This window comes from Glycine soja, chromosome 7 (genome assembly GCF_004193775.1).
Source record: "Glycine soja cultivar W05 chromosome 7, ASM419377v2, whole genome shotgun sequence".
In the NCBI taxonomy this organism is placed as follows: domain Eukaryota; kingdom Viridiplantae; phylum Streptophyta; class Magnoliopsida; order Fabales; family Fabaceae; genus Glycine; species Glycine soja.
This window is the reverse complement of record NC_041008.1, coordinates 3,053,349-3,080,996: the sequence shown is the minus strand read 5'-3', so window position 1 is coordinate 3,080,996 and position 27,648 is coordinate 3,053,349. Positions and strand designations below refer to the sequence as shown.

Here is a 27,648-nt window from a genome sequence, read left to right as displayed (position 1 = left end):
AAAACTTAAAAGTATATTGACGAGGCTCTAAGCATTTTCGCCATTGGTGGACGTAACAATCATGCATCTGAAGACTAATCCCTAAATATAATGCCAGTAGAAAAGTATTATTCACATACTTGTGCTGACAGTGACCCTATTCATGTCTTTGGACCGCGAACTGAACATAGGTACGTCTAATAACAGTCCAATGCATCAATTTCGTAACGCTACATGACCACATCACGTTCATTTTGATAAAATTTCACATATTTTACATTTGTTAAAACACAAATATAAAATTTCTATTTAACAAATTTATATAAAAGACTCATTTCTATAACTTTAATATTAATTCTTTTTTGGTTAGGCTGTTTGTGCTATAAAATAATAATTATCTTAAATATGAAAATGATTGAAATATGTTCCAACAAAATTTTTAGTATATTTTTTGTTCTCAAAATAGAAATGTGTCATTTTTTAATCTAGATATAAGTTTAGGTGAATTGAAACTTACAATGATAACTTTTTAGATCAATTATATATATAAATGATATAAATGTAACGTTTTTATATTGGTCATGTATATAAGTAATATAAAATGTGACAATTTTTTTTTATATTGATTATGTATATAATCGACATGAAAAAATAATGAATGCAGATTTAGATGTTTCGAACCAAAATACAACATATTTTAATTTTGTGAGAAAAAAAAATGTATTGAAAATTTTAAATATTTTTATATTTTATGAGAATGAAAAAACATATTTTACTAAAAAAAATACACATGTGACGGTTCAACGTGTATTGTAATTAATCCATGCCTGTATGGGAGGAGGCTTTCATAAACTACTATATGAGAAATTTATAATATATTTTTTTTAAAATTCTATGATATTATTCATATTTTATTTTATATTATAAATACCAAAATTTAAAATGAATTCAGCTCTGTAATTTTTTTTTTCAAATTTTATTTTTAAATGATATATTATATTATCTTAAACTTCACTTTTTCTTTAAAAAAAATATGAATACGACTCAATGACATCAAAGACAATAATAGTGTCACTAATGAATATTGTTAAATTATTTATTAAGAAATAAAACATGTGTTATGCTAAGAATACAATAAAGTATTCAATATGTTTTCTTCTTTTAGTTATAAATATAAATATAATGATTAAATGTTATTTTATGAGTTAACGTTTACCTTCAAAAAACACGCTGTATGAAAAAGACCTTAAATTTGGATATTTAAAGGTAGATGACTAGATGTAGCAAGTGCACCTGAATTGGGCCTTGTTAATAACCTAAATACCACGGAAGCTAAAAGCCCAAAGAGTGCTAAATCCTTACCCTACACATAGGATGCAATCTAACAGCCAGAATTGTGCCAAAAGTCACTCAATTTAGTCATTAATTTTATAAATCTGTACTAAAGTGACCGTTGTGTGTGAAAATTTTTATTATACATGATAAATTTGTTGTCTTCTAGGATAATTTACTTTAAAACTTGCACAACATATGATTTTTGATTCATCAAAGTTGTAAAAGGTTTTACTCTTGCCAATTAAACTCAAAACTCAAATGAATGTTGTTTAATAACTTTAGAAATTAAAGTAATATTCCGATAAATTTAAAAAATAATTTAATCAATACTCATAATTTTTGAATACCAATATAATACATTGGTTTAATCCTAATCAATTCCACAAACTACATTAAATATTGAGAATGAAAACTTGGTTCCCCGTATTAATTCTATTCAACTAAAGTGAAATTTTCTCATGTAAGGATAGCTGTAAAAAAAATTTAAAAATACCCGAAGCCAAGACAAGAAACCAATTATATATATATATATATATATATATATATATATATATATATTGGATAGGTTAAATATTAACGAAATATCTATTAATTTTATTAATAATTAATCTTATCGAAGAATTGATTAATTAGCATGTGTTTCTTCTAATTAGGCTTTTACGGTTCATGAAACTTAGAGTATTATTTGGATCACTATTTAAGAGAATCAAACTGAGTATTGTTCTGAACACTTGTTGGTATACACCAATTATATATAGACAAGAAGAAAAAGGCATGTAAATGTATGTTATGTTACATGTTACATTACGCATGTGTGGTGTTGGCATTGGGGTTCAGTGTGGAGCAACTTGCAAGACCAAACTTGTTTGTGCTGCGCTGCGCTGTTTTGTTTGTGCCCACAACGCACCGTGGTTGATGTAAACGAGGTTTTAACGTTATCATATCATCTATCATCTCTTCTCCTTGTTTTTTTCTCCATCATTTCAGGGCTTTCTTTCTTCTCTTTTACCCTCACTCACCCCCCATATTCTATTCTCCTCAAAATATCTTTCTATTTTCCTCTCAACCCCAACAAAATTCCAAATTTCCCCCCTCTCCTTTTCACGTCACTTAGCACAACCGGGATGCTCCACTTTCTCAAGGTAAGATCACATTCCTGGGTTCTTCAAAAGTTTGCGTCTTTTCGTTTCTGGGTCTCATGGGTCTGTCTCTTTCATCCTTCAATTGTGGTTAGTTTATTCTTAATTGCAGAGTTGAATCAAGTTTTTATTTTTTTTATATGGGTTTGTGTTATTTTATTGGGAAAGGAAGACTTATTCTGGTATTGACTTGGCTTTTGGGATTCCCACTACTGTGGTTGTTAGGTGCTTGTTTTGTGTTGTGTTGTGTGTGTTGTTTCCTCCTCTGTACCATCTTGATTTCATTGGTAACAGTAAAAGGAAAAGGTTCTTTCTTGTGGAAATTAGAAAAGGGTCCCTTGCTTTAGGACAGTGAGAGAGAAAAGTATTTCTTCCTGGTGATGTCTTTTGATTCGTCTCTGGAATCTTATGCAAACCCTTCCTTCCCTTTTGCTTGCTTGCTTGGGAGATAGAGGAAATAATAGGTAAAAGTATGTGTGTTGTTGATCATTGTGTTTCCCAAAATTCCTGTTCCAACTGAGTCAACTTTTTCAATTGCTTTTCTCATCTGCAACAATCAGCTAGATTAAGCATCCTATTCCTACTTGATTGTCTCTTTATATTTAAATTTTGTAAGAACTCTCACATTTTTGTCTCTTTTTCTTGTTCTTCATATTCATCATGGTTATTAGTGTTAGCTTTTCATTCACTTGTTATTGTTTGTTATTATTATTATTTTTTTGCAGGATTATTTGCTAACTGAATCCTAAGTGTAATTGAGATGGACGGTGATATATTTGGAGAATTAGGCAATTCAACTCAAGTAGATAGCAGGCTTTTACAGGTATTTCAGAAGAGCTTATTGCAAGCTCAAGATATTTTGAATCAAAACCGGTTGCTGATCAATGAGATAAACCAAAATCATGAGTCCAAGATGCCTGATAATCTGAGTAGAAATGTGGGTTTGATTAGAGAGCTCAATAGCAATATCAGAAGGGTGGTTGATCTCTATGCTGATCTTTCTAATTCCTTTACCAAGTCCAGAGAGGCTTCTTCTGAAGGTGACTCCAGTGGGACTTTGAAGTCTGATGGAAAAGTCAACCAGAAGAGAATTAGATCCAGCTGATTGATTGAATTTCTGCTTTCACGCAATCAAGAAGTTTATTCTGAAGCTGGAAGGAATTTGTTTGGTGTGAATGTGTAACTTCCTCCAAAGTTATTTTTGTGCCAAGTCTTCCATATTGGTTTTATGTTTAGAGGCCCAGAGATTTAGTTAATCATCTGATTTATAAAAGTAGCTTCAATTTGAGGACTATACACTTGTGATTTTTGTGTAACTCAGTTAACTTCATGAAATGGAGCATGTTCACGGACCATTTAGGCAAGTTTCCAAGCTTGATCTTCTTAGATCCAATTGATATTTCGTGGTTAAGTTCTGGATAGTTATTCATTTGTTCTGCATGTTGATCATTTGGTTGGTTGTTGCTAGTTGCTTTCCCTTTGGTTCTAATTTACTGCTTAATAAATGTCATCATGTATTGATGATTGTGGCCTTTAACCAACACTTTCAGCAAGGATTAAAATCTAGGGAATTTATATGCTGAACTTTTATAACTTCAAAATGATTTGCTTATTTGTTTTCCTCAGCTTCCCGTCTATGAGGGGGAAGCAGAAACATGTTCAATAATATTAATGAACAACAACCTTTTAAGATATTGTTCTTCATTATTTGTTTGGTGGTGTGCAAAGAAAGCGACCATATATTGACTCGATCCTGGTCACCAAACACGATTAGGACTGTCTTTGTTCATAATCAGTTAATCATGAAATATTATTGGAGTTCTTTGATATGAACACTTTTATTGGCTTTTGGGTAGGATAATAATGTAATTGGCATAATAATTGCTACAGAGAGAATACTAAAATAAGGAAAAGTGGCATTCTGCCGAACTGTGAAAAAGTAGCAATAATTGACTTTAAAGTCTTTATTTGGAGGTTCAGATGCTGAGCCTAGGATCCATCCACACACACTTTTTTTTAAGATAAAGAGCTTTAGAGGAAGTTAAAGAAAGATCTTTAATGTAATTCAAATAAGAGTTTAATTCTTTTTATTTTGACTTGTGTAGATTTTGGTATTTATAGTCTTTTCTGGTGTCGGTCTCTATGTTCTCTTTGGTTTAAGTATCTGTTTTTTTTTAAAAATTATTTTATTAGCATTATTGACTAAAATACCAACAATAGTTATAGGATCCATGGTTAAGGCTGTGTTTGTTTCGGTAGACAGAAACAATATGCAGCGGATAGAAATAAAGGATAGAGGTTTGTTACAGCTGATGGCAAGAGAAATAGATTTATAATTGATGGGTGTATTATTTCTTACTTATTATTATTTTTATCTCTCATCTTTTTCTATGTCTCTTCAACTAAAACATCTTTACTTTTGCCTTTATTTCTCATCTATTTACACCTTTTTTATTTATTATTTTTATCTATCATATTTCTCTTCTTTATACCATACAAGCACAGTCTAAAGGAGAGCTTAGGTAATGTTTGATTCCCTTATCACTGTTTTAAAAACTGTTTTTCGGAACAAATTTACATTATTCAGTAATCAATTTCTCATTCAAAATCATTAAACTTTGAAAATGTTCACAAATTTGAAAATAAAAAATAATTAGAAGATATTTTCACAATTTCTTCAAATGCTCTGTTTAAGTATTTAGAGGACATTTTTTTTTATAAATATAAATGGAGAGGAATCAAATAACACTGATATAATTTATATCAATTATTGCATAATTTGCCGATAAAAAAAATTATTATGTCATTCAATAACTTGTAATTGAATAATTTTATCTCAAAATTCAATTTTGGATTGAAAGTTGTTTTTGATTTAAATCATATATGAATCGTTTGATCCTTCCCTAATATAAATATATCAGAGACCAAGCACTTTTAAAAGGGAAGAAACAAATTTGAAAAACAACACTATTTTTCAAAAACAAGTATTGGGCTGGATTTTGGCATTGGGCTTTGAGGACTGGGTTTTATTTATTTTTATGCTTATTTGAATTAAGATATTAAGATATATACTTAAATTAATCTGAACTATACATTTATATTTTTAAATCATTATATTGAAACATATATTTTTCACTAAAAAATATAAAAAAAATATTTTTGTAACTTTACAATAGATACTTAATGTTCTAGATGGTGCTAATAATTCAGAACTAGAAATTGTAGTTGGAACACTTGATTGATTTCGATCAAGTAGTAATATGCTAAACAAATTAATTTTTTCCAAAGAAAAAAAGTATTGCTCTTATTGCCCGTGTTATTGTTCTATAAACTACTGTGAGGTCTTGGGACAAAGGATGTCAAATTGCAGTGGCACACACCAGGCTATATATACATTATGGAAATTGTTTGCTATAAGCAGCTTAATGATAATGAATTTAACCAGTCAATAAGCATGATTCATGTTTTTTTGCTGGTTGAATTAATTATCACCAAAGCTGCTTCAAAATTGCCTTGGTTCCAAAATGTAAAATCTATGTTGAATTACCATTTGACAAGGCTCCTAGGATTGCGGTCTCTTCCTTGGACAGGATATCAAATACATGTATCTTTCCCAATTAACCATTTTCTAAAAAAGATACCTCAATTCCTCATAAATTTATCCTGAATTGAGATCTTTCGGCTCAACTTTATTCAAGTTTTGCCAAGGGAGCAAATCCATTTTTCACCCTGAATTGGTCAAAATACACACAATTTTCAAGATGCAGTACCCGTTTCCTTTACTTTCTGCTTCTCTTCAAATCATAGATGCACACTTCATAACTGATAAAAACTATTATTCAAAAGAGGGGGAGGGGATGTTACAACACTTGGGTGACAAAAAAATATAGGTGCCCCACTTAGTGCTCAGGAGGAATTTTCAATCCTATGTTGCATGAGCAATCAAGATAAGAACCTTTGCCTTTGGATGTATCATCACCTATAGTCATTTTTCCCATCCACTAGGCAAAAATCAATGATGAAATCACAGGCTGTGTCATATAATTATGTCTTCAGTGGTGCCTTCTTCTCTCTGTCAGATATCCTGGCAGGAGCATTGGAATGTGATTTAAATCGTCCCCTTCCTCCCTCTTCCTTTTCCTGAAGGATACATATATATCACATTCAATCTCTCAACATCAGAAATACAAAGGTGTGCAGCAAGCAGCAAGTAGACAACAGAAAATTTGATGTATCAATCAGTCAGAGAACAGAAAACAAGATGAAGGGTTGGCTTTCCTGACCTTTTTCTTCACAATCTGAACAACATCCTCGTCATGAAGATTGTGACTAAGACCACAGTGCTGCGGGTAATGCCTTGCACTAGTACCCCAGACCAGAACATACTTCACATCCTTCACCAAACTTCTGTGTATATGGTTGCAGAAGTCTTCTACAGTGCAGCCACCTCTATCCTACAACAATTTTTGCCAGAGAAAGTGACATCTCTATATGATGGATTAGAAGATTTAAAAAAAAGGATCCAAAGGTTTTCAAAATAGTTAAATAGAATAAGGGATACTAGTTCATAGTAAGCATAATGTTAATGCAACATACAGCAGAAAGAACCACAGGATCACCAAAATCAGGCTGCTGGCCTTGTGGTTTTGTGTAAACTCTAACCAGACCCATTTCATCCCACATCCTTGCAAGCAGTCTGTCTAAGTTCAGCTGTTTACAACAAGACAATGTGTTAGTAGTGTTACCAACATGCAAAAAAAGGGTGAGAAAGGAAAAACAGATTTGCTAAAGCCTAATGCTCTTTCTTCTTCAGACAATGAAAATATTAACCTACCTTCAAATTGCAGCTAATGACAACAGAATTTGGTTGACGGGCTAATCTGTCCACATCATCAATACCAATAACATCTATCTTGTTGTAGACATATACACACTTCATGTATTTTCGGTTTCCTTCAATGACATCTATGAGATCATCCACTGTAGCATCCTCACGGAAAAGGATCTGCAAGTAAAATTGTAAGCTAACTCCCTTGACATAGGTTGGTAACAGAAAACAGGTATTCAATTATACTATAGTAAATGCAGTAATGGAAATTACAAAGTTTATCAAGATGATGTGGTTCCATCACTGATAAAAGCCAGTTATAGCATGACTAGCCTAGATAGTCCTAGCTCTGCTTTTCATAATCACAGTTTTCATTAACATGGAACTTCATTTCTACATGGAAAGACAGTAACTTAAAGGAACAAGTGCTATCAAGGATTAAACTTTGCAATATCGATCCACTCAGTAAAATGAAGTCACAAAATATAAACAAATTGCAGAAGAAAATGAAGTCACAGATAAGGAGTTCATTAATATTTTCAGGCAGCAAATGCAAAGTGGCTTTTTGTTTATACCATGTTTACTAAGTTTTTCATTCTTCAAACATCATTAAGAATGGAAATACTGCATATTTCCACTTTTATTCATGGACAAATATGTTCTCCTCTTTCCAGAAAGAAAACAATGACTATAGCAAATAAAAAATATTTAGGAATATTAAACTAATTGTTAGAACTAAAATCATTCTCTGCTCTTTGCCTGGAGTTTAAGTTTTTAGAAGTGTTAGTCTTTGACCTTGTATTAAAGCCTCTATGATGAAGCAATTAGGAGTATCATCTTTGTTGCTCCTGTTCTTTATAGTTTATAATAAAACTATATTTCAACACAAGTGAGCCGGCAAATTCGTGCATACCCTGTGACCAAAAGGCTGTGTGAAGCAACAAGTAAGAGATATAAATTCATTCACAGACCACCAGCAAACAGTTTAAGGTTTTGTGAGGGTTGGCCTTTCACAGTAATAATCTATACAACCATACTACCATATGGTAAACAAAGCATGCTTAAATCACCAATCATCCAAGCGTCACAATTTACTACACTTGCACTGCGCCATTTAAACAAACTATGGAAGTACCCCAGCCGTAAAATTGCAAATTTAACATGTATTTGTGAACTATAATTGCATGATTAGAATATTCCACAATTGCAATTGACATTACTTTACAGTTTGATATATACCTCTGCATTGTGAATCTTGTACTCGTGCAGAATCTGATAACAAAGCTTCTCATCCACATGAGTCAAAGGCAAAGTGCTGTTGAATGAAATGCCCCCCGTCTTTTTCTTTTTAAAATATATCTGCCAAGAAATATAAAGCTCCAAATTAATGAGAAAATGATGACAGAAATATATAAATCCAACTCAGATCATTATGCTAATGCTATACATAAAATATATGCTTCATGTCACATACTCTAAAATAATGGGGCAGTGAGGCACAATCTTACCTGAGGTGGTCTCTTGTTTAACCGCAAGCCCACAGCTTCGAGCTCTTTGGTCAATATTTGCCTATGACCCTCACTCTGACACAAAAAAAAAAGGTCATGGCAAGAAAATTGAGAGTTTGCAATTTACATTCAAATAAATACTTTTATAATTTATCTAAAAATTGTAACTCTGAAGCAATTTCAAATGCAACATTGATTGAGAAAATGGATCACAAAATAGTGAGCAGACACAAAAGCATTGTGATATGCTAGCACTATTCTTTGCATGGTAGGAGACCTGTTAAAGAAATGAAAAGAAAAGGGGAAAAGGAAAATATGCAGAACTCACATTTATTATTTACTAAGTGGAACACAAAGTAAGAAACATTATCCATTAATATAATTATTATCTTGTGTACTAGCAATATAGGATAAAAAGAATTATGCAAGTGAATATATATGTACAAAAAAACAATTAAAAGTGGCCATGCCAGTGAGTAAATTGCAAAATGAAAAGGCAACTAATTTAGTTCTTGGGCCTGTTTGGAGGGTGTCTTTAATAATAATGCTTAAAGAGTCAACACGATCTTAGCTACTTGTTATCCCTAGTTAGAATAGTAATTTACTGCAATGAGCAACATATCATTTTATCAACTAGCAATAGTAACAACATAAAGAGTAAAAGGCAGCTTTAGAAAATGTAAAACGGCACTTACTTTGGAAGCATCAAGAACCATCAATACTATGTCTGAAGATTTAGCAACAGCAATAACCTGAGAAAACATTCAGAAAACAAAAATCCTGCATTGTTAATGATAAGGAAGCCACGCTTTCCAAACAATGACCAAAAAGAACGAAGCATCATCTTAGAATTTGAGGATTACTCAAATCTTATAAGCACTTTAGGCCATATCTATAGTTGATGTGGAATCTCAAACCACCTAAGGACCAACATCCCAGAGCTGCACTATACAACACTTCACTCAACCTTTAAAGTCAACCTCTCCTAGTAGCCCGTTTTGAGACACTGAACCAATTCTGAAAGGCCAGAATTAAGGTGAGCAAGGGAGCTTGCAACTAAGGCGGCTTTCCAACACACCCCCTCACACCCAAGGGATAGGCTTGGAGCGTGGCAATGCAGGTGGGCCAACAACGGATTTATGATAGGTTTTGATATTCTCTTAAAATTTGGGCTTTGTGTCCAACTCAACCCCACAAAACTGCCTTGTAAGGTGAGGACTGCCTAAACCTTATAAGCACTATTTAGGCCATATCTCTAGTCAATGTGGGATCTCAACCACCTAAGAGCTAACGTCTCATGGTTGCACTTTATGACGCTTCACTCAGCCGTTCTAGTAAGCCCCTACAAAGGTAGCCTTTTTCCGAGACACTGTCAACCAATTCTAATTGGCCCCAATTAAGTTGAGTTAGAGGTAACTGAAATCACATTCTGCTCAGTAAACACTAGACACCTCTGTTTGCTGTATTAGGAAGTATAACAGCACTATTTTCAAATTGATTATCAATTAAAAGAAAAAATAAAACACCATCCTTGGCATGATAGAAATAAGCAATTTTAGTTTTACCTGTCTTCCACGTCCCTTGCCTTCAGATGCACCTTCAATAATTCCAGGAAGATCGAGTAACTGAATTTTAGTATCATTATAGTGTATAATCCCAGGAATACAGGTCAAAGTAGTAAACTCATAAGATGCAGCTTCAGAATGTGTGCCCGTTAACATTGTCAAAAGAGTAGACTTCCCCACACTGGAACAATGAAAAGGAAAAATGGAAAGGGTTAGTAGTTTAAATAGCCCACATAAAATTTAAGCAGACACCAAAACAAGTACACACACACACAACTTATTTACAATCATTCAAGGAAATATAGCCCAATGTAACTGTAATCAATTAAGAAAATTAATGGGAAAGAGTCTTTTTTGAAGACAGACCTTGGAAATCCAATCAGTGCAACACGTCCATGACCGAATTTTGTAACTTCAAATCCTTCTCCACCTCCACTAGAACCCTATTACAGAAATTGATAACAAGTTAATATATCACACCCTATAAAAATGTCTACAGAAGAATAGCAAGCTGTGGCAGACAAAAAATTGAGAAACCTAGGTACGCTGAAAAGAATCTATAAAAGTCTAAAAGATTCACTAACTAACCAGATTCCAAGTACAATAGTTATAAGAATTTGTCAGGACAAAGAGGATTACTAAACAAGAATAAGAAGTCCTCCTAAAACAAAGAAAAAAAAAGAAAACATAAAAAACAAACTCAAGGAAACAAAAAAAAACAGAACAATTGAGTAAATTGAAAAGAAAAAAATCACTGAAAATTGTTGTGCTAAGCTACCATGTAGATATAAGTCAAGAAGGCAGTTGCACTACTAAAAAATTATGGGGAAGGAGTTTTAGATAACAGAATCCAGCATCTCAGTCCATCCATAAACAGTAAACACTATTCCATAACCCAACAAAAAAAAAACATTGCTATAAAATTTTATTCTTCCTACTGATGCCTTCAAAATTAATAAATAGAAATTGATACAAGAATTCCAAAATTCAGACAAATCCATTACTTCTTAAAAGAATTCCAAGACTGGGGAAACCGAGATCATAGACAGAGGAAAGCCACCAATCGCCTCTGGCTAGGCATTTGTCATTGTTCTCTCTTCTAAGAATGTATGCTAATGAAGTAGTGGCAGGAGCATAAATTCTTCAGTAGGTCAAACAACAATACAACTAGAAATAAAAGTTTAGGGTCTGATTATTATTCTGGCAAAGGCCAAAATACCGTCAATGCAAAAAGTTAGACAAAGCATATTTTCTCCTTTCCTAATCTACAAATATTAAAACAGACCTCACTCTACAGAAAAGTAAAACATCTACTAGAAATCTATGAAATCATTCTAGTAGTCTTGAATTGTGAATTGCATCATGTGAAGAGCCAAAACATCCTGGTTGCAGTGGTTGATGCAAACTGCATTAGGCTGTGGTTGTGGACCACAGCTAAGCCTTAACTGCAACCACAATTTAAAGTCTTTTGCTTGCACATGCAATCAGGTTTCTCATTTTTGCAAAAGGATAAGAAGTATCACGAATCAAACTAACCAAGTTAAAAGGACAAGTGCCATTCAATGATCAGTTAAGAGAAGATAAACATACAACAAAAGCTTGCATAAATCATCACAAGAGATCGAGTAATAGCAAACTTAGAATAACAATATGATATAAACAGTAACTAAATAACAACATACTTTTGGAGGCTCCAATAATTGTGTCCTTAATTTTGCTATTTTAGCCTTGAGCTGCCCAAGATGATACTCTGCACAATACCCAAATTCAAATGCATTAACAATCACGAAATTATCAAACACAACATGACATAGAAGATAAACCCCAACCCAAAACTAGACCATAGGACCAAATAATTATTTTAAAAAAAAAGTAAGAGAAAAAACAAAAACCCAACAAAAAAAACATTTTTTTGGGGGAATTGTATGGTTAATAGAATGAAAACAGAAGGCAGTGAATGAGTACCTGTGGCTTTATTTTTCTGTGTCCGAGCCATCTCGGCTTCAATTTCTTTGATCTTTTCAATGATACCCATTTTGATTTTCCGCTGTAACCAGCAAAAGGGTAATCAGCTAAGCTTAAGCAGAAGAATCAAAGAAGAGACAGAAAAAAAAAAAAAAACAAGCTACGATCTTAGCTCTCACCGGAAAACACACACAGTAACACTGTCAGAAACGCAGAGGGGGAGAGCGAAAGATAGAAGAGTAGGTTTGAGAAGAGAATATTGGAGTAGTATTATTATTTCAGGCCCAGCTTTAACATCCTCTTTTTGGGCAAAGTTTTATATTGAGAACTCTTATTGGGCCAGCCTAATTATACTTACATAAAGGGTGTTTCTAGGTGCACCCAGAATTTTCTTAAAATATCAAAACTGCCTGTGTTTTTTTTCGTATTTGTGATGGGTGTGCGTGAGGGTGGTCCGTAAGCCTTTCAAGTTATTTTTGTCATTTCATCTTAAGTGTTGGCTGGATGCACCTAACAACACCTTTACATAAATCAATGTCAAATTAGGGCTGACCAAATATATAAATAGAGAAACAAAATTGAACCTTCGAATTTTTATCAGTCGTCAAACTTAATTCAACAAAAAGGACCTGATTGAGAAATTTTTGAAAATTAGAGGTTTCGAAAATAGAACCTAATTGAACATTCTAAAATAATTAAGGGACCACAATAATTAAGTCTTTTTAAAATTGTTCAAAATGAAATAAAATAGAATAGCACAATCCATCTAATATCTCTCATCTTTTCCTTCTCTCTACTTAGGGTGGAATGAGATGAAAATAATTTTTCCTCCTCCATTCCAACTTTTTTAGGTGTGTCCACTTCAAATGAACAATCTCATTTTTCCATGCAATAAAACATAAAAGTAACTATGGCCTGCCATTTGAGTGAACGTTGAGTGCAAGTTTTTTCCAAACACATTTCTTTCTCCATTTCTAGCCCAGGAGAGAAATTAATAAAACCATTGCATGAGGCTTCAAAATATAATTTCATTCGTTAATAATATTTTATTTAAAGTTAACAGTCACTTCATAAATAATATTAGTCTCTGTATAATGCTAGCTAGAGTTTGATCAAATCCAAAATGGTTAACATTTACTCTTCTTAAATACAGTGTTCTCTCAAGAAATTATAATAAATAAATACTACCAGCAGAAGACTATCACACTATCAGAAAATCATTATAAATATAACTTTATAAATAATTATTACAATAGTCACTAATCTATTAGATAACAATGTACTTTTTACATTATTAATCTATTAATTTATTCTAATTAAATTCTTAAAACAAAATGCATTCTTACCTTTTACAAAAACCATGTTCAACTGGACAAAATAAAGATTCCACGAATGAAAATAAACTTCTATTCAATCGAAAACACTTTTTGACATTAAAAGTCTCAAACTTGCACAAACCTGTTTTTATTTTCACAAATTTATTACCATTTGATTGATTTCTAAATCAACCCTAGAAAGTAAGATTAGTAAAGTGTTGCACCTTTTCCCTTATTATTCAGATAGTTGCAAAATTCATTAAACCATTCGATTAACAGCATTAAAACAGAAATACAACGCCAAGTCTAGTATTAAACGAACACGATTGTAATTTAAAAGTGAGAACCAAAATTTACAACCATCAAAACAGTGAGAACCAAAAAGTGACACGATTCTATTCAACGTTTCAGTGCATAAACATCTAATCAATCTCTCAACTGTCTACAAGATTGCATCTACTTACTCTCTATGCATCCAAGAAAGGATTGGTCTAACAAAGTTCAGAAATTAGTTTTTTAATATTTTTTTTTTGTTGCCTGATAAGGAATTTAGTATTTATTTACAAGTACCCCGATCTATCTCCATGCACACTCCCTCCACCAGATGCTAACTGGCTTGAGCTATAATTTGGAGGCACTTGAGAATTCATCTCAGCAAGCTCTCTTACACGCAGCAAAATTTTCTCAGGAATGGGAGCCGTACCATGCTTCCGCAAATTTATCTATATACCAAAATAAAAATACATGTCAGTATAATAATGGAAACTGAATTTATAACTTATAAAATTTCTCATTTTAGAACAGTAATAATTCCCACTTTTATAAAGTCAAGGACAAAGGGATTCAGTAAACAGGAACTGCATGAATTTGCAACCCACAAAAGCATGCAAACTGAAGAGCATTACGCAAAGATGGCATTTGTATAATAGTATAGCAACTTCGTTAAAGGATAACCATTAATGGCATCTCAAGGGTCAAGGCATGCATGCTTAATTCAGTTCCATGCATGCATTGGCACTAGACATGAGGTTGAAGAAACCTAACTTTAACCCACCTCTACAAGATCAAATTAAGATTAGTATCATAAATTTTTACCCCCTCATCTGCAGGTGCAGGTGTCAGTGCAAAGCTAGCTTTGAGCAAGTTCCTCCACTTGTCCTGAAAAGCAAAATGTGTGTTCAATGTTTGCATGCAGGAAGACCAAAATCTAGCCTTGCCACATACTCTACCATCTTTAAAAAAATCAGAACTGCACATGACTTAGCTTATTACCAGACTTCAAAATGATTACCTTAAGATCAACAGAGGTACGATATGAGTATGATGCAAAGGAGAGCCGTTTGATTTCGGACCACCTCCCTGCTCCACACCGTGACACACCTTCCACCAATTTAATCACCTCAACAAGAGTCCATGCACGATGATGCTTCCTCCTCATCCCTCCTTTTGCAGTAGGAACAGTAACTATATTATTGTCATCTGAGGTATGGCTGGATGGATCTGCCCTTTTTGGCCTCAATTCCTGCCGTAGCTCAACCGGGCCTATTACTGGACACTGCTCTTTCACAGGTTCAGAAGAGGACTATTTCGAACACACCCACCCACAAACAGAAAGAACAAAAAAGTCATGTTATATATTAAATAAAATAACAAAACAATGTCATACTATAGTTGTCAGTTATCTCTTTTTCAAGGTCCTACACATGAAAACTTGTAGAAATTTACCTAGTTCATTAAGCTAATGCTTCAATTACATGTCATGCCACTTACTATCCCACATCAAGGAAATGACATTCAGGCTATTTGATCAGGCTACTTAAACAGTACCTTCCCAACACCTTACAGATAATATATTCAGATTAGAAACAATTAATTAGAATCGATTATTGACCCACTGCAAAATAGAAATTTCAATTGCTACCATGTTGAGTTCAAGCATTCATGATAAAAAAATATATATAAGCAAAATAAGCAATAAAGATGAGAAGCCAAAAAACATTTTAAAAATATAAAATTGAAACTTGACAAAATCAACGCATTCGCGATTTCTCCAGGTGCTATAACATAGTTCCCAACTCCCATGACAGGTTAAGAGTTATCAAGCACTATAGCAACACTTGTCTTAATGAATTTCTTCTTGTGTATGTGTGTTTCAACAAATAAAAAAACTACACTTTCTACCATTATCAAAGGCTAAGTTGGTCTTACTGGTTGATGAAACTTTGAAGGCATTCTTGACTTCAAAACTTTGTCTGGAAACTCACTACCAGCATCAGAACTATGCTCAAGGAGCTTATTACTCAGTTTTTCAGCCTCACCCATGCTAGTTGGATGGAATTTCTGAAACAAAAACATATTTTTTTCTGAATGTAAGAAAATAAAAGCACTTTCCAAAATGAATAACAAAATGGTATCAAGAAAATTCTGCTGGAAAGACATAGCAGTAGTAGAAAGGCACCACTGGAAAGGCATGAAGCACCTAAGGGACATTTCCCAGGCATGCTATAATACACAGCAAAGCCTGAAGACAACATTGATAAGAAGCATTTTGATAAGAGTTGCACCTCTATCACATTTGCTTTGACATTTAAAAAAATGAAGAAAAGGGCAAAAATTATGTATTATGTATCTAACTCAAACAAAAAGATACATTTAACTTGCAAACTAAGTTACTTTCTTTATCTTATAAAAGAACAAGTTGTTTGGTTTGAAAATATCTAAAAAAAATCTCATAATATCATTGTTGAATCTCAGAATAATTTAGAACATCTTCAACGATCTCATAGGAATGGTTTCCATATTACATGATTTCTATCCTAATTTGATTAATGAGGATTCTAGAGCTAGTATAGTGACCCGGCTTTTATGGACATCTTAAAAGCAGAAGTTCCTTCAATTAGCTTCAATAGAAGCTGCATTTTTTAAGTTTTTGTTTTGTACAAAAAATGCCACTTATTTTTACAAGTTTGTCTATAATTGCATTTGTCCTGACTTCTCTTTTTAAGAAGAGAAACCCACTAAAAAGTTGAGTCAGACCTAAATAAGGGATGCTGCTTTATATAAAGCCTAAACACATTGCATATCACACATCAATATTATATTCTATTATTCAGTGCTTCTTTTGCTCCTTCTCTACTTAAATTCCTATAATTTCAACATCTTGCATCAAGCAACAATAAGGACAGTAGAAAGAAACAGAAAACATGAACAAAAGGAATCATGCTTTACTGAGGGGGGTAAAGTTAACATTTAAAACGAAGTGTTGCACTAATATACTTACACAATTAACAGTATCACATACCATAAGAGATGCAATATCTTTTCTTGGACGACTTCTCCGAACCCGAGACACACAAGGAATTTGGACATCAGAACCTCCGAGAGAGTCTAACCTGGTGCCATATGTTCTCACCTCTGAAAAAGCATTTCTAGCAGGCCTGACATTCAAAGTTGGAGAAACATGTCCAAGTCCCATTGGTTTATTAGAAATTGACAACCTCGGATTGTGCTCTCTAGATTCATTTTCAGAGAGCTCTTCAATATATCTCTTTGTAGGTCTCCGAATTCTTTTTGCAGCTCTTTGTCCTGTCTGATAATTCTCATCTTCCAATCCAATTTCTGGTCTTGTTTCAGAAACAACTTGGTTATCTTCAATTCCACAAGCATTTACAGCAGATGAATCCTTAAAGTTGACATCTTCTTCTTCAGTCATATTTCCCGAAGAGATTAAAGATCCAGCATTCATATTTCCAGAACTTTCTTCTTCAAATTTTCTAACTATTTTGTTATTTTTAATAATGAAAGTTGTAGCTGAAACATCACACGAATTAGTTAAACTCATGGCAATCCTCCTTTTCAGCCACTGTTTGTCTTTAACAGTGGTTTCCCGACCAAATGTTACCTTAAACAGTTCATGCAGTTCTCTGATTGATAGCTTGTCCAAGCATATTTCTCCATCTGACATTGAAAGATCAGGCTTTAAATTGGAATAGACAGCAGAAGCAGATGATCCACTCTCTATTACTCCTTCTGAAGGTCTGGAACACTGATCAATACTCCCAGATTGATTACTATGAGTATAATTTAAACTTGATGCTATAGAAGGAATTTCCTGGCAGGGAGTTTCAGATTGAACCTTCCCATCTATGACTGGAAATTTATCAGCTGAACACTGGCTGTCTATATTTACATGAGAATGAGCAGGTGATCCACATGATATGCGTTGTTTCTCCTCTTTGACCTTTTGCAAAATCTGTTCAATGTATTACAAGAAATTTTAGAGGTAGGAAACAATATACTAAAAATACCAGGATATTCACACATGCAAGCAAAGCCCCCAAAACTATGTGGCAATGACCCAAGGGGGAAAAAGACCACAACATGTTATTATGAAAATATGGGGTAATTAATCACTTTCCAGATAAAAACCACATACAGTATCGTAAAGGATAAAAAAACCCATGGTCAAAGACTCATACGGAAAGTTAAATCCAAACAAGAACATATATTCATACTCATGATCAGGAAAGAAGCAATGCACGATGACACCTATTTTAACTTTCTTCTTGTGTCAAAGAATGAAATGTAGCAAAACTTGCAATATACATATCTAAATCCAAGCATAAATATATGCTATAGTTCTGCCAAACTAAAGTATCATCAATTATTCAGTGCAACAATTCTTAATTGGATAAACCTGAGTCAGTTGTTAATATGTAGAAATTTATTTAAGCTATCTGTTACTACATTACGCATACAAGGCAAACTAGTAATTTTCTTTTCTTGTCAGATAAAAGAAGAAATTTTATTAATCAATAATGAGGAAAATTACATCGGGAGAAAGTACACATTGGCTGTGCATGATTCATACATGGGAAATTGAATCTAGGAAGTAATCTTTTCTGAATCAAAATACATATGTCTTAACTACAAAATATATAATAGGATCTCCTGAGAATACATCTCAGACCCACATCTAATCTAAAGAAAGGGAAAATGTAATTATAACAGGAAAAAGCATGCTGCAACGACTACATAAAATGTTTTAAACTCAATTAAGTAATTAATATGGCCATCACTTGCTCTACATTGCATAATTTAACGAGGGATATGAAACAGATAAATTTGTTATTAAGTATGCTCTAACAGAAGGAAATATTAAGCTGGACACACCAACTTTTTCCAACTGTTCAAACAGAATCACAATAGATCAAAGTAGAGTTTTTTTTCCTTCTAATTCTGAAATCAATATAGAGAGGAAAGGAACGAGAAAAAACAAAAGAGATCTGATTACCTGTAATTTTGCATTCAGTTCCCCCAAATCTGCCTCTGCAGTGCCTAATTGTGAAACACCCACAGAATTAGTTGAAAGAAAATACGAAAAAAGATCTTGAAAGGGAAGAGAATAAGTTAACTGACACAGCATTTGCCTAAACATAAAATTTATGACCATATAACTAATGAGAGTATCAAGAGTTCATCAACATTTTAAATTAGATAATAGGCATTATACCCTTTAAAGTTACAAACAAGCTAAGAATTTCAGTAAATAATAACAAGAATGCATTTAGTGACAAAAAGTAATGTCCCAGAGATACAAAGCCTCAAGCCTTCAACAGATTTACACACAGAAATCATTGATCCCAAATTAATCACTGTAAAAATAGATGCTATATATAACTTAAAAAAAAATAAAGACACAAATTTTAGTCTTGAGAACAACTAAAAGAAGACTGAAAGACATGGACAACACTCAAATCCCTGGTCTTGGCAGAGATAAAGCTGCTGTAAAACAGCCAAGAAATCCCAGGATATAGTCTGATGTAACCACTACTACAAATGCTTTGGCATGCCATTCCAACATTGAGAAGCAACAGTAACACTAAAAGATTGAGCATGCACCTTCCTTACACTCCAATCGAAGCTTCCCAGAAGATGATCTTTCAATTGATATGCATTCCAAACTCTGTCCAGTGTTTGCAACAACATGCATTTCACTGTTTTCATACTCAAGAAAATCCCCCACCTCCATTACTTCATCATCTGTTGCAGGCACTAACCTCCCATCACCTTCAACCTAAAGATCATATCAGACAGACAACTCATAGAATTATGAATATAGCTTAAACAGAAGTATAAGTCACAAGAAAATGTAGAACCAAATAATAAAATATTTACTTTCAAATAAACTTCCGCTTTTCTTTGATTTAATTAAACTAAATCTTAACACAAAGTCACATTCCTTTTTCAAATTTCTACATTTTCATTTCAGCCATTACATAAGATTAGGGAAAGTGAGTTAACTTAAATAAAAAAAAAAGCACAGTCATCAAAGAAAGTAATTTATAGAACAACTATACTACAAAAGGAAGATGGGAAACCGTCAGGAATTTTGTTAATTCGTAGCTGAGATTGCGGGCCATTTCTGGAAAAAAAGGGTATCAAGGTATTGTGAATGCTATAATAAATAATAGGCAAACAAAAAAGTGACACAGCTAGAATAACAAGCAATCATGCTGATATTTATGCATATTAGAATTATTTATTAAGGATTATTAATTATTAGACCTAATCTAATAATTAATAATTCCTAATATGAATCAAAGAAAAATGAAACATTGGAACACTTCAGGGACAATGGTTAGGGTTTTAGTCTAATAAACAGGTAAATTATAAGGATAAAAAATAGCATCACAACCCTTAAAACGGTACTAGTATGCTGGAAAAAAAAAACACTAAGGTTCCCTAGCAACTCATTTCATCTTGATTTGTTGTCATCTAAGTATCAAACTAAAAAGCCTTAAAAACATGCATATCCATCCAAATTACAATGAGAAACTGAAAATTCAACGAACAATTAAATATGCTACCCGAACAAGCTTGTATACAATTGGGTTGGCAATTTGCTTCGGTGAAGACAAAGCTGAACTGCTTCTATCAACCCCACTGTCTTCAAACTTTCCATCATCATTGTCCTCAATTCCAACCACAGTTTCCATGGAGTATCAACCACATGCACCTCAAGTACAGAAACTGCAAAACCATAAAGCACAAAGCAAATAACTTACCAACACAAAAAACCCACTATTTCAACAAAATCAACTCAAACCCAGATAACGTAAACTGAAAATTGATACCATCAACACCTTAAACCTTCAAAAATCAAAACTTTCAGGCAAAGAAATCATGCCCCAGAAGCCTAAACCACCAATTGACCACCAATTACACACACACACAAACGCACACACTACAAAACTGAAATCCCAATTCACAAATGCCACAAAATGTTGCTCAGACAAAGAAATGCACAATTGGGGTCAATGAAAAAGTAAATTAAAAACAACCCAGATGATAAAAATTGAAAGTTGGACTCACCATAGAGTAGAGAACGATTGGACCTAGTAGTAGCCGAAGCAGCAGAACTCCACTCAGTAAACGAGTTGAAAAATGTTTTGAATTCTATGAGGAATCGTTTATGAGAAACTTCTTGGATACGTAAAAGGAAAATGAAATTGAACGACAGTGGATTGGGTTTTTTTTTTAATGGGAATTTAATTTAATTTAATTTTGCAATTAATTTTTTGTGTGTGGGTGTTGGGAGAGAATGGAGAGAGGTGTGTGCGTTTAGGTCTGCTTTTTGATTACGCTGTGGAGAGTGACTTAGTGACTGAATTGAATTGAGCTTCGGATTCGAAATTTTTTTCTGAAGTGAATTGAAATTGTTGGCGTGGAATCCGGATTTTTATTTTGCTTTGGACTCTCTGTCTGTACGTCTGTCTCTACATAGCTTTCAAAAAACACATCTTGGTATAGTTTATTTGGTTTTTAAGATGCAAAAAGGGTTTATTTTATTGTTTATCCATAGTTTTTTCATGCATTGAACTTAAAAAAATTGTTTTATTTATATTAACTGTTATGTTCATAATTAAATTTGTTCTTAATCTTTTTTTTAAAAAAAATTAACTTTAAGAAATTTTGAAAATTTTAAAAATGATTTCTGTCATCATGAGTGACGTGATATATACTTATTGTTAAGTTAATTATGAATTCATTGAGATAGTTAATTTAGTATAATTTAAAAGTCAACGTGCATTTATTATATTTAATGAATATTATTTTTTGGGTATATGTAATGAATATTATAAATGATGAGAATTTGAGTAAATTTAAATGTATGTAAATGTATAAACTTGATAAATATACCACCGAGCATGTGGATGATACAGGATTTTTTTTCCAGCCTAGCTAGTGATCTGAAGTTCATTAGATATGTGATTGTATTAAAATACTTAGAGAGAGAAATTGTTGTTCATATTAGTTCCGAAGGTTTTAAAAAAAAAATATTTCCCCCGGAAGATATCATATATGTGACTTAGACAAAAATTATTAATATATATATATATATATATATATTTAAAATCATGTTATATATTGTTGTATATATGTTAATCATTAACATATATAACCCAACTATACAATACAGATTTAAAATAATAATAATAAAAGTAATAATAAGAATACAATAATAATAATGTCAAATATAATATATAGGAAAAGAAGATATTTTATATAAGAGTGCGATGATTAATTTTTATAATTATATAATTATATATAAAATTTTATGGACTATTTAAAAAATTATGTGAGTTTTTATACCCCAAGTGATCAGAGGAGTGTGGAGCAAAAATTAAAGAGAGATCAATAGTCATGTAATCACCTGTTGTCTTATACCCAAAGGTTATGGAACTTTGCTTCCGGGATACACGTACTACTAAAAAATAAAGCCTTTTAAAATCAGTTTCAGTCGATGTGGAATTCTACTTTTTTCTGCATCGGTTATAGAGTAAAAAGTGTTATTTGCCAAACCTTCATAATCGGTTGTGTATTTAGCTGACGTAGAAATTTCCTAATTTGCATCGGTTCTGGACATAGCCGTTGCTGCCTCTGCTCTTCCTGCATCGGTTTTCTTATAGCCGATTTAAAAAGTTTTTCTTATTAAAGAAATAGATGATAGTTTTTATTAGTCCTGTTATGCATCACTTATCACTATTTTCAATTCATATCAATATATACAAGATGCCATGAAGTATTCACACATCTGTATAGATATAATTTCAATGAAAATTGAATGTCAGTAATATATAGCAGGGACGCATTTAGTCTATGTCTATCAGATGCATATAGTCTACCTTCTAGTCTTTAGCAAAAGCAGAGATATAAAATCCATGAACTATAATTTCAATGATAACATCTAATAATGCAAGAGAATACTCAGTTAATTAACACCCAATGAGAAAGTAAGAGGGAGTGATGGGGGATAAAAATAAAATGTACATTTAGCAAAATGTCTACATTGATTCAGAGCAAAAATAAAACAACAAATCATGTAAAAAATAAATTGATTCAGTGAAGCATATCCAACCGCGTAACGCCACGATATATTGATGTTCTCTCCCCGAATGTATCCAAAGTTCTTCTAGGTGCAGCTTCAACAGTGTTTGTGCTATTTTCACCACTGGTTTCTTATGTTGAATCCTTACTACTTCCCATGGATAATGTCAATGATTGTAAATTGCTATTAGCATTTTCTTGATACTCATTGCCAGTGTGTCCACCACTTGGTTTTGCATAGGCACGAGACTGTTGTTTGTGAACAGATAATCTGAATCATTTGACCGAATTTCGTTTATGGCAGCAAGGTCTGACTGATTTTCAGACTTGCTCACTCCAAGAAAATCAGATTCCAATCTCCTTTGCCTTGGAACCACAAAAGAAAATATATCTAAGTTATTGATAAAAAGATGAATTAGTATATTAAACTGCATACTGTTAAATCAAACTAACCAAACCGTTTTGAGTATCATAAATTATCCACACTAAGACTAGTAAGATACAGGTAATAAGTAAAGCATGAAAAACACAGATTTTATCTGTCAAAGCATAAACAAGTGTGTGACATCTCAAATAACTCTTGATTTTTTGTGAACAACCATGGTTTGATACATTGGAATTGATAATCAAGCAACCATGTTACCGTATACAAACAACATTAAAATATTTTTAACACAGCAATAGAAGAGTACCAGACATCAATATTATAACCAACTATGAATCAACACATGAAAAAAGTAAAGGAACAAGAATAGATGACAGCGACAATAGACGCAATCTTTTCATACTTGAAACACGTGATTTTTTGAGTTCAGCTTCATAGTGAATTATGAGTAAACTAATATCTGTTCCCACACCAACGATATTATGAAAAGTTTGGATATCAAAATGCATGTGTGTATATGAATATAAGACATAGAATATAAACTTACTGCATTTTTATAGTTATATATTGTAGAATCCTTCCATTCCCGCAACAACATTAGCAGGCAGAGTTCCAGCTTCTGCATCTTCCCTGATTCCAGGTAGAAGCTCTGCAAAATAAACAACGAATATGATATAAAAAAAAATCAATTTTCAGGATTAGGATCAATAAAACAGAGAGTATATAAAATGATTTAATTCGAAGCTTGCTAGAACATGTTACTCCCAAATTTCCTTGCAAAGTAATGGACAACATCTTAAATTAAATTCAACAGAAACCTAATCTATTGTTGGAAATTGGGTTTTAATAGTACCAAAACAACCTATTTATTACAATTAAAATATATTCAAAACGCTTAAATAAAATCTAAAAGAAATTAGATTGCAAGTTTATAATTGACACATTATTATTTCACTTGGATTAAATATATCTTGAATTTTTCTTTCTTACTTTAAGCTAGAACTTGTAATTGTTAATTTTTTTTAAGCAAGATCTCCTTCGTTTTCTTAACTCTTGCTCTAGTTGTTGTACCTCATAACCCAATTAGGTTCTTCCTCTCTTGGTTTTTTTTCATTAAGATTTTCCTTAATCTTTATTAATTATTCTTTGTAAAATATAATTTAAAGAATTAACTAATATTATCTTTTTATATAAAAAAGGATAACCCATGCATTGCATGGTTATAACAAGGGTTTTTTTTTTTTTTTTACTGCAACTAGTGATTTTAAAACAAATAGAAAAAATAATTGACTATTCAAAGATATATTGGTTGCATTTTTGGTCAAGTCGTCTCCGACCTACGCGTTTTCTGTCACTTCTTCTGCAGTGATTTATTTTATATATTCTACTAGTATTTTAGTTTGTATAATATACATAATAAATATTTACTTCATATAATTACATTTATAATAAATTGAAAAAAAAATTAAATTTATAATAAATAAATATTTTTATTTTATTTTATTTAATCATCACCAATTATGAAAATGCATGCCTCGGCATTTCTTGTCTAATATAAATCTAAAAAATTATCAATAATTAATAACATCAGGTCATCAATTCACTTGAAATGCCTCCTGACTATTAAAAATAGATATAGCATGCTTGATGAGGAGGAAAAAAATAGAGAAAAGAAAAAGAAAATATAGATAATGATATATCTATTTTTTAGTTGGATGAAGTAAAAATAAAATAAAATTCTAGAAATAATAATCTGTTTTTAATTCAAAATTTAAATATTTCTCTCATTCTTTTTTCTCTCTTCCTCGTTTCAAACAAACAAGGTTATGAATCTAATTATCTTTTAATTATGAGTTAATAACTAATTGTTTTGGATATTGAAATTTAATCAAGGGATTAATTTTTTTATTAGTATAGATCTCTCGTGAAGTAAATTAAACCCTAGATAGTCAGGAGAAAGTTATTTGCCAACTATTTTTTTCTCATTTCTTTCACTATCTAATTGTGTATAATTTATTCCCGTATTTTTTTGTATAATTTATTGAATAAATTGCTAATTTGATTATTTAAAAGTATTATTCTCTCATTTTAAATCTGCACGTTTCTCTTGTTCTAGAATAATAGCATTAATTGCACTGTCCAGTATGAGCATTTTTGCTTATCATTAATTGAAACTCCAAATCAATGACATTGGTTCTTTCATATTATGTGTGCTCTTATCGGCCTGTCAGTTAAAAATCTTCCCACTAAGCACAATGATGGATCAAATCCGTCATTTGTTACAACATCTGCTGGTATGTCAAGTCCAGCATCATCGTCTTCAAAGTCCAATTAGTCTTCTAGCTAGGGTAGCTTCTTCAGTAGCCATGATGAAAACAAACACGAAACAATTAAGCAATAAGGAAAGGATTGAAGGAAAACAACAAGTGCAATCCAGATTTGTGTAAGGATTGTTGGTCTGAACTTCTCATTGAGAAAGAGATACAATGATCTCCTTGTTAGTTATTACTATTAAGCACTCTTTGAGAAATCGTACCCTGACTCAACTACTATTACTCAACATTTGAGAATTATCATCTCTTATCTTATCTCTTACTACCTAGTGTAATATTTCACAAAAAAAAAAAAAATACTTGTATCTTTATAATTTAGATAATATTATATTTTTAATTTTTAATATATTATTTCACAAAAATATATTTATATATATATATATATATATGCCTATAAATATTAAAAATATATATTTAATTAAGTAAATGTACATATTCACACTTGTTTTATATTATTTTAATTCACAAAAAATATATGTTAGTGGACTATTTCACTATGACCATGGACATTTGTATTGTTATTTTTTTTCGTATATCAAACTTTTTATTTATTTAATTAAGTAGCACTACTTCTTAATTCTAATCAAATATATAATAGGCAATAGTCTTGTCTGTGATTTTTGCAGCATATTAAAGTAAATTTGGATGTTTACTTTAATTAAGTATTTTCTGTTATTTATATTAATTTTGATGTTAATTGCATTGGAAGAAAATATTTTTAAAAAAAATTGTTTTTAAATCAAATATTTAATCTTACTGATTACACATATGATACAATTCTTTCTTTTTTAAAAGAATTGTTACATCTTGAGTTATAAGATATTAATCTTATGTCCAATTAAAATAAGACTACAGATATCCTTATTATAAATCTCTATTTATTTATTTTAATTTTTTATTTATTTTATAGTGAATAAGTTTATTTCGGGTAAATTTCAAATTACACACTTGTATATTTTGAAAACATAAGTTGTGAGTATACTTTTTTGGCTCGTTGATTCTGTTCTCAAGTCTGCAATTTTATGGTCATGTGATGAAAGTACACGTTGCAGAAGATACATGATCAAGGAAAATAATATGTTGATGATGATACCTCAGAGTTGTATTTTATGGTCATGTGTTATTTCCTTGGGAGGGTTGGGTTTGTTTTCCTAGAAAGGTAGAACAACCGAGTACAAGTAAAAAAAAAAAAAAGTTATGCACTCGAATCAAACAACTGAATGCATTCACTGCTTAAGGTATATATAATTCTAGTCACATCTTGCCGGTAAGCATACTTGCAAACTCGGCTTGATTGTTGACTCGGTCGAGATAGTGAATCAAGGATCAGTGATCTAATCGGTGAGTCATTAATTAGTTTGATTTGATTCGATATATATTAAAAATTTAAAATTATATATGTATCTATTATATAGAAGTATATATCTAACATTATTTGAGTAAAAAAAGTTTATACATACACCAAAATTTAAAATAACGATTGATAATAATGAGATATCAAAACGATGTCGTAAAGGTTGTTCATTTTTTTTTTGTAAAATCAGTCGAGTCTAACCAGTCAAATCGATATCTAATACTTAACCGATCGAGTCAATTATATGACCGATCTAATAACGAAATCGATCTGGTTAGATCATTGAGTCCTGATTGAACCAATCTGACAAATTGGACCAAATTGAATTTTACAACTATGCTAATCATGTTAATAACCGGTCAAACTCAACAAATTGTTAATTGTAAGATATTTAGATAAGAAATATCTTAATTAAGTTACAAGCATATTAGTTTACAATTATATATAGATTCTAGTCACAAATTTCACAAAGATATGGTGTATCTAGACAAATTAATAAAATGAAGTATAGAAATTAAAAAAAAAAAGAAACATTTTCCGCCTCACAGATA

At 31.8% G+C, this 27,648-nt stretch overlaps 3 protein-coding genes across 7 annotated transcripts; 1 reads left to right on the top strand and 2 right to left on the bottom strand.

Moving 5' to 3' along the window:
- Positions 1-2,058: 2,058 nt before the first annotated feature.
- On the top strand, positions 2,059-3,902 carry LOC114418163 (protein ELF4-LIKE 4-like). Of its 4 annotated transcripts, none has more exons than XM_028383377.1 (2): positions 2,059-2,456; positions 3,179-3,902. In XM_028383377.1, the coding sequence occupies exon 2, from the start codon at positions 3,214-3,216 to the stop codon at positions 3,556-3,558; it is 345 nt and encodes a 114-aa protein (XP_028239178.1). In that variant the 5' UTR covers positions 2,059-2,456; positions 3,179-3,213; the 3' UTR covers positions 3,559-3,902. The 4 variants fall into 4 exon arrangements, with proteins under 4 accessions (XP_028239178.1, XP_028239179.1, XP_028239180.1 ...); XM_028383378.1 differs by lacking the exon at positions 2,059-2,456 and adding an exon at positions 2,457-2,543; XM_028383379.1 differs by lacking the exon at positions 2,059-2,456 and adding an exon at positions 2,550-2,917.
- A 2,175-nt stretch (positions 3,903-6,077) lies between these two features.
- On the bottom strand, positions 6,078-12,623 carry LOC114418162 (developmentally-regulated G-protein 2). Its single transcript, XM_028383376.1, has 12 exons — positions 12,499-12,623; positions 12,320-12,401; positions 12,037-12,104; positions 10,721-10,797; positions 10,355-10,535; positions 9,485-9,541; positions 8,790-8,864; positions 8,521-8,640; positions 7,288-7,458; positions 7,050-7,163; positions 6,737-6,907; positions 6,078-6,593 (listed from the first exon to the last, which is right to left on the bottom strand). The coding sequence occupies exons 2-12, from the start codon at positions 12,387-12,389 to the stop codon at positions 6,498-6,500; spliced, it is 1,200 nt and encodes a 399-aa protein (XP_028239177.1). The 5' UTR covers positions 12,390-12,401; positions 12,499-12,623; the 3' UTR covers positions 6,078-6,497.
- Positions 12,624-13,947: 1,324 nt separating this feature from the next.
- On the bottom strand, positions 13,948-21,296 carry LOC114418161. Of its 2 annotated transcripts, none has more exons than XM_028383375.1 (9): positions 21,010-21,296; positions 20,505-20,667; positions 19,537-19,711; positions 18,929-18,963; positions 16,937-17,887; positions 15,844-15,975; positions 14,927-15,217; positions 14,731-14,793; positions 13,948-14,357 (listed from the first exon to the last, which is right to left on the bottom strand). In XM_028383375.1, the coding sequence occupies exons 2-9, from the start codon at positions 20,631-20,633 to the stop codon at positions 14,196-14,198; spliced, it is 1,938 nt and encodes a 645-aa protein (XP_028239176.1). In that variant the 5' UTR covers positions 20,634-20,667; positions 21,010-21,296; the 3' UTR covers positions 13,948-14,195. The 2 variants fall into 2 exon arrangements, with proteins under 2 accessions (XP_028239176.1, XP_028239175.1); XM_028383374.1 differs by having other exon boundaries at positions 18,929-18,972; positions 21,010-21,295.
- Positions 21,297-27,648: the final 6,352 nt, after the last annotated feature.

Bases quoted from the DNA above. Each gene is read 5' to 3' on its own strand.
- LOC114418163 (XM_028383377.1), top strand. From the start codon at position 3,214: ATGGACGGTGATATATTTGGAGAATTAGGCAATTCAACTCAAGTAGAT.
- LOC114418162 (XM_028383376.1), bottom strand. From the start codon at position 12,389: ATGGGTATCATTGAAAAGATCAAAGAAATTGAAGCCGAGATGGCTCGG. The intron at 8,641-8,789 runs GTAAGATTGTGC...ATTTCTTGGCAG, and splicing joins TAAACAAGAGACCACCTCAG to ATATATTTTAAAAAGAAAAA. The intron at 6,594-6,736 runs GTCAGGAAAGCC...TGTATCCTTCAG, and splicing joins TTCAGATTGTGAAGAAAAAG to GAAAAGGAAGAGGGAGGAAG.
- LOC114418161 (XM_028383374.1), bottom strand. From the start codon at position 20,633: ATGGAAACTGTGGTTGGAATTGAGGACAATGATGATGGAAAGTTTGAA. The intron at 15,218-15,843 runs GTAAGACCAACT...TGTTCGAAATAG, and splicing joins CTTCAAAGTTTCATCAACCA to TCCTCTTCTGAACCTGTGAA. The intron at 14,794-14,926 runs GTAATCATTTTG...TTTGCTTTTCAG, and splicing joins GTACCTCTGTTGATCTTAAG to GACAAGTGGAGGAACTTGCT.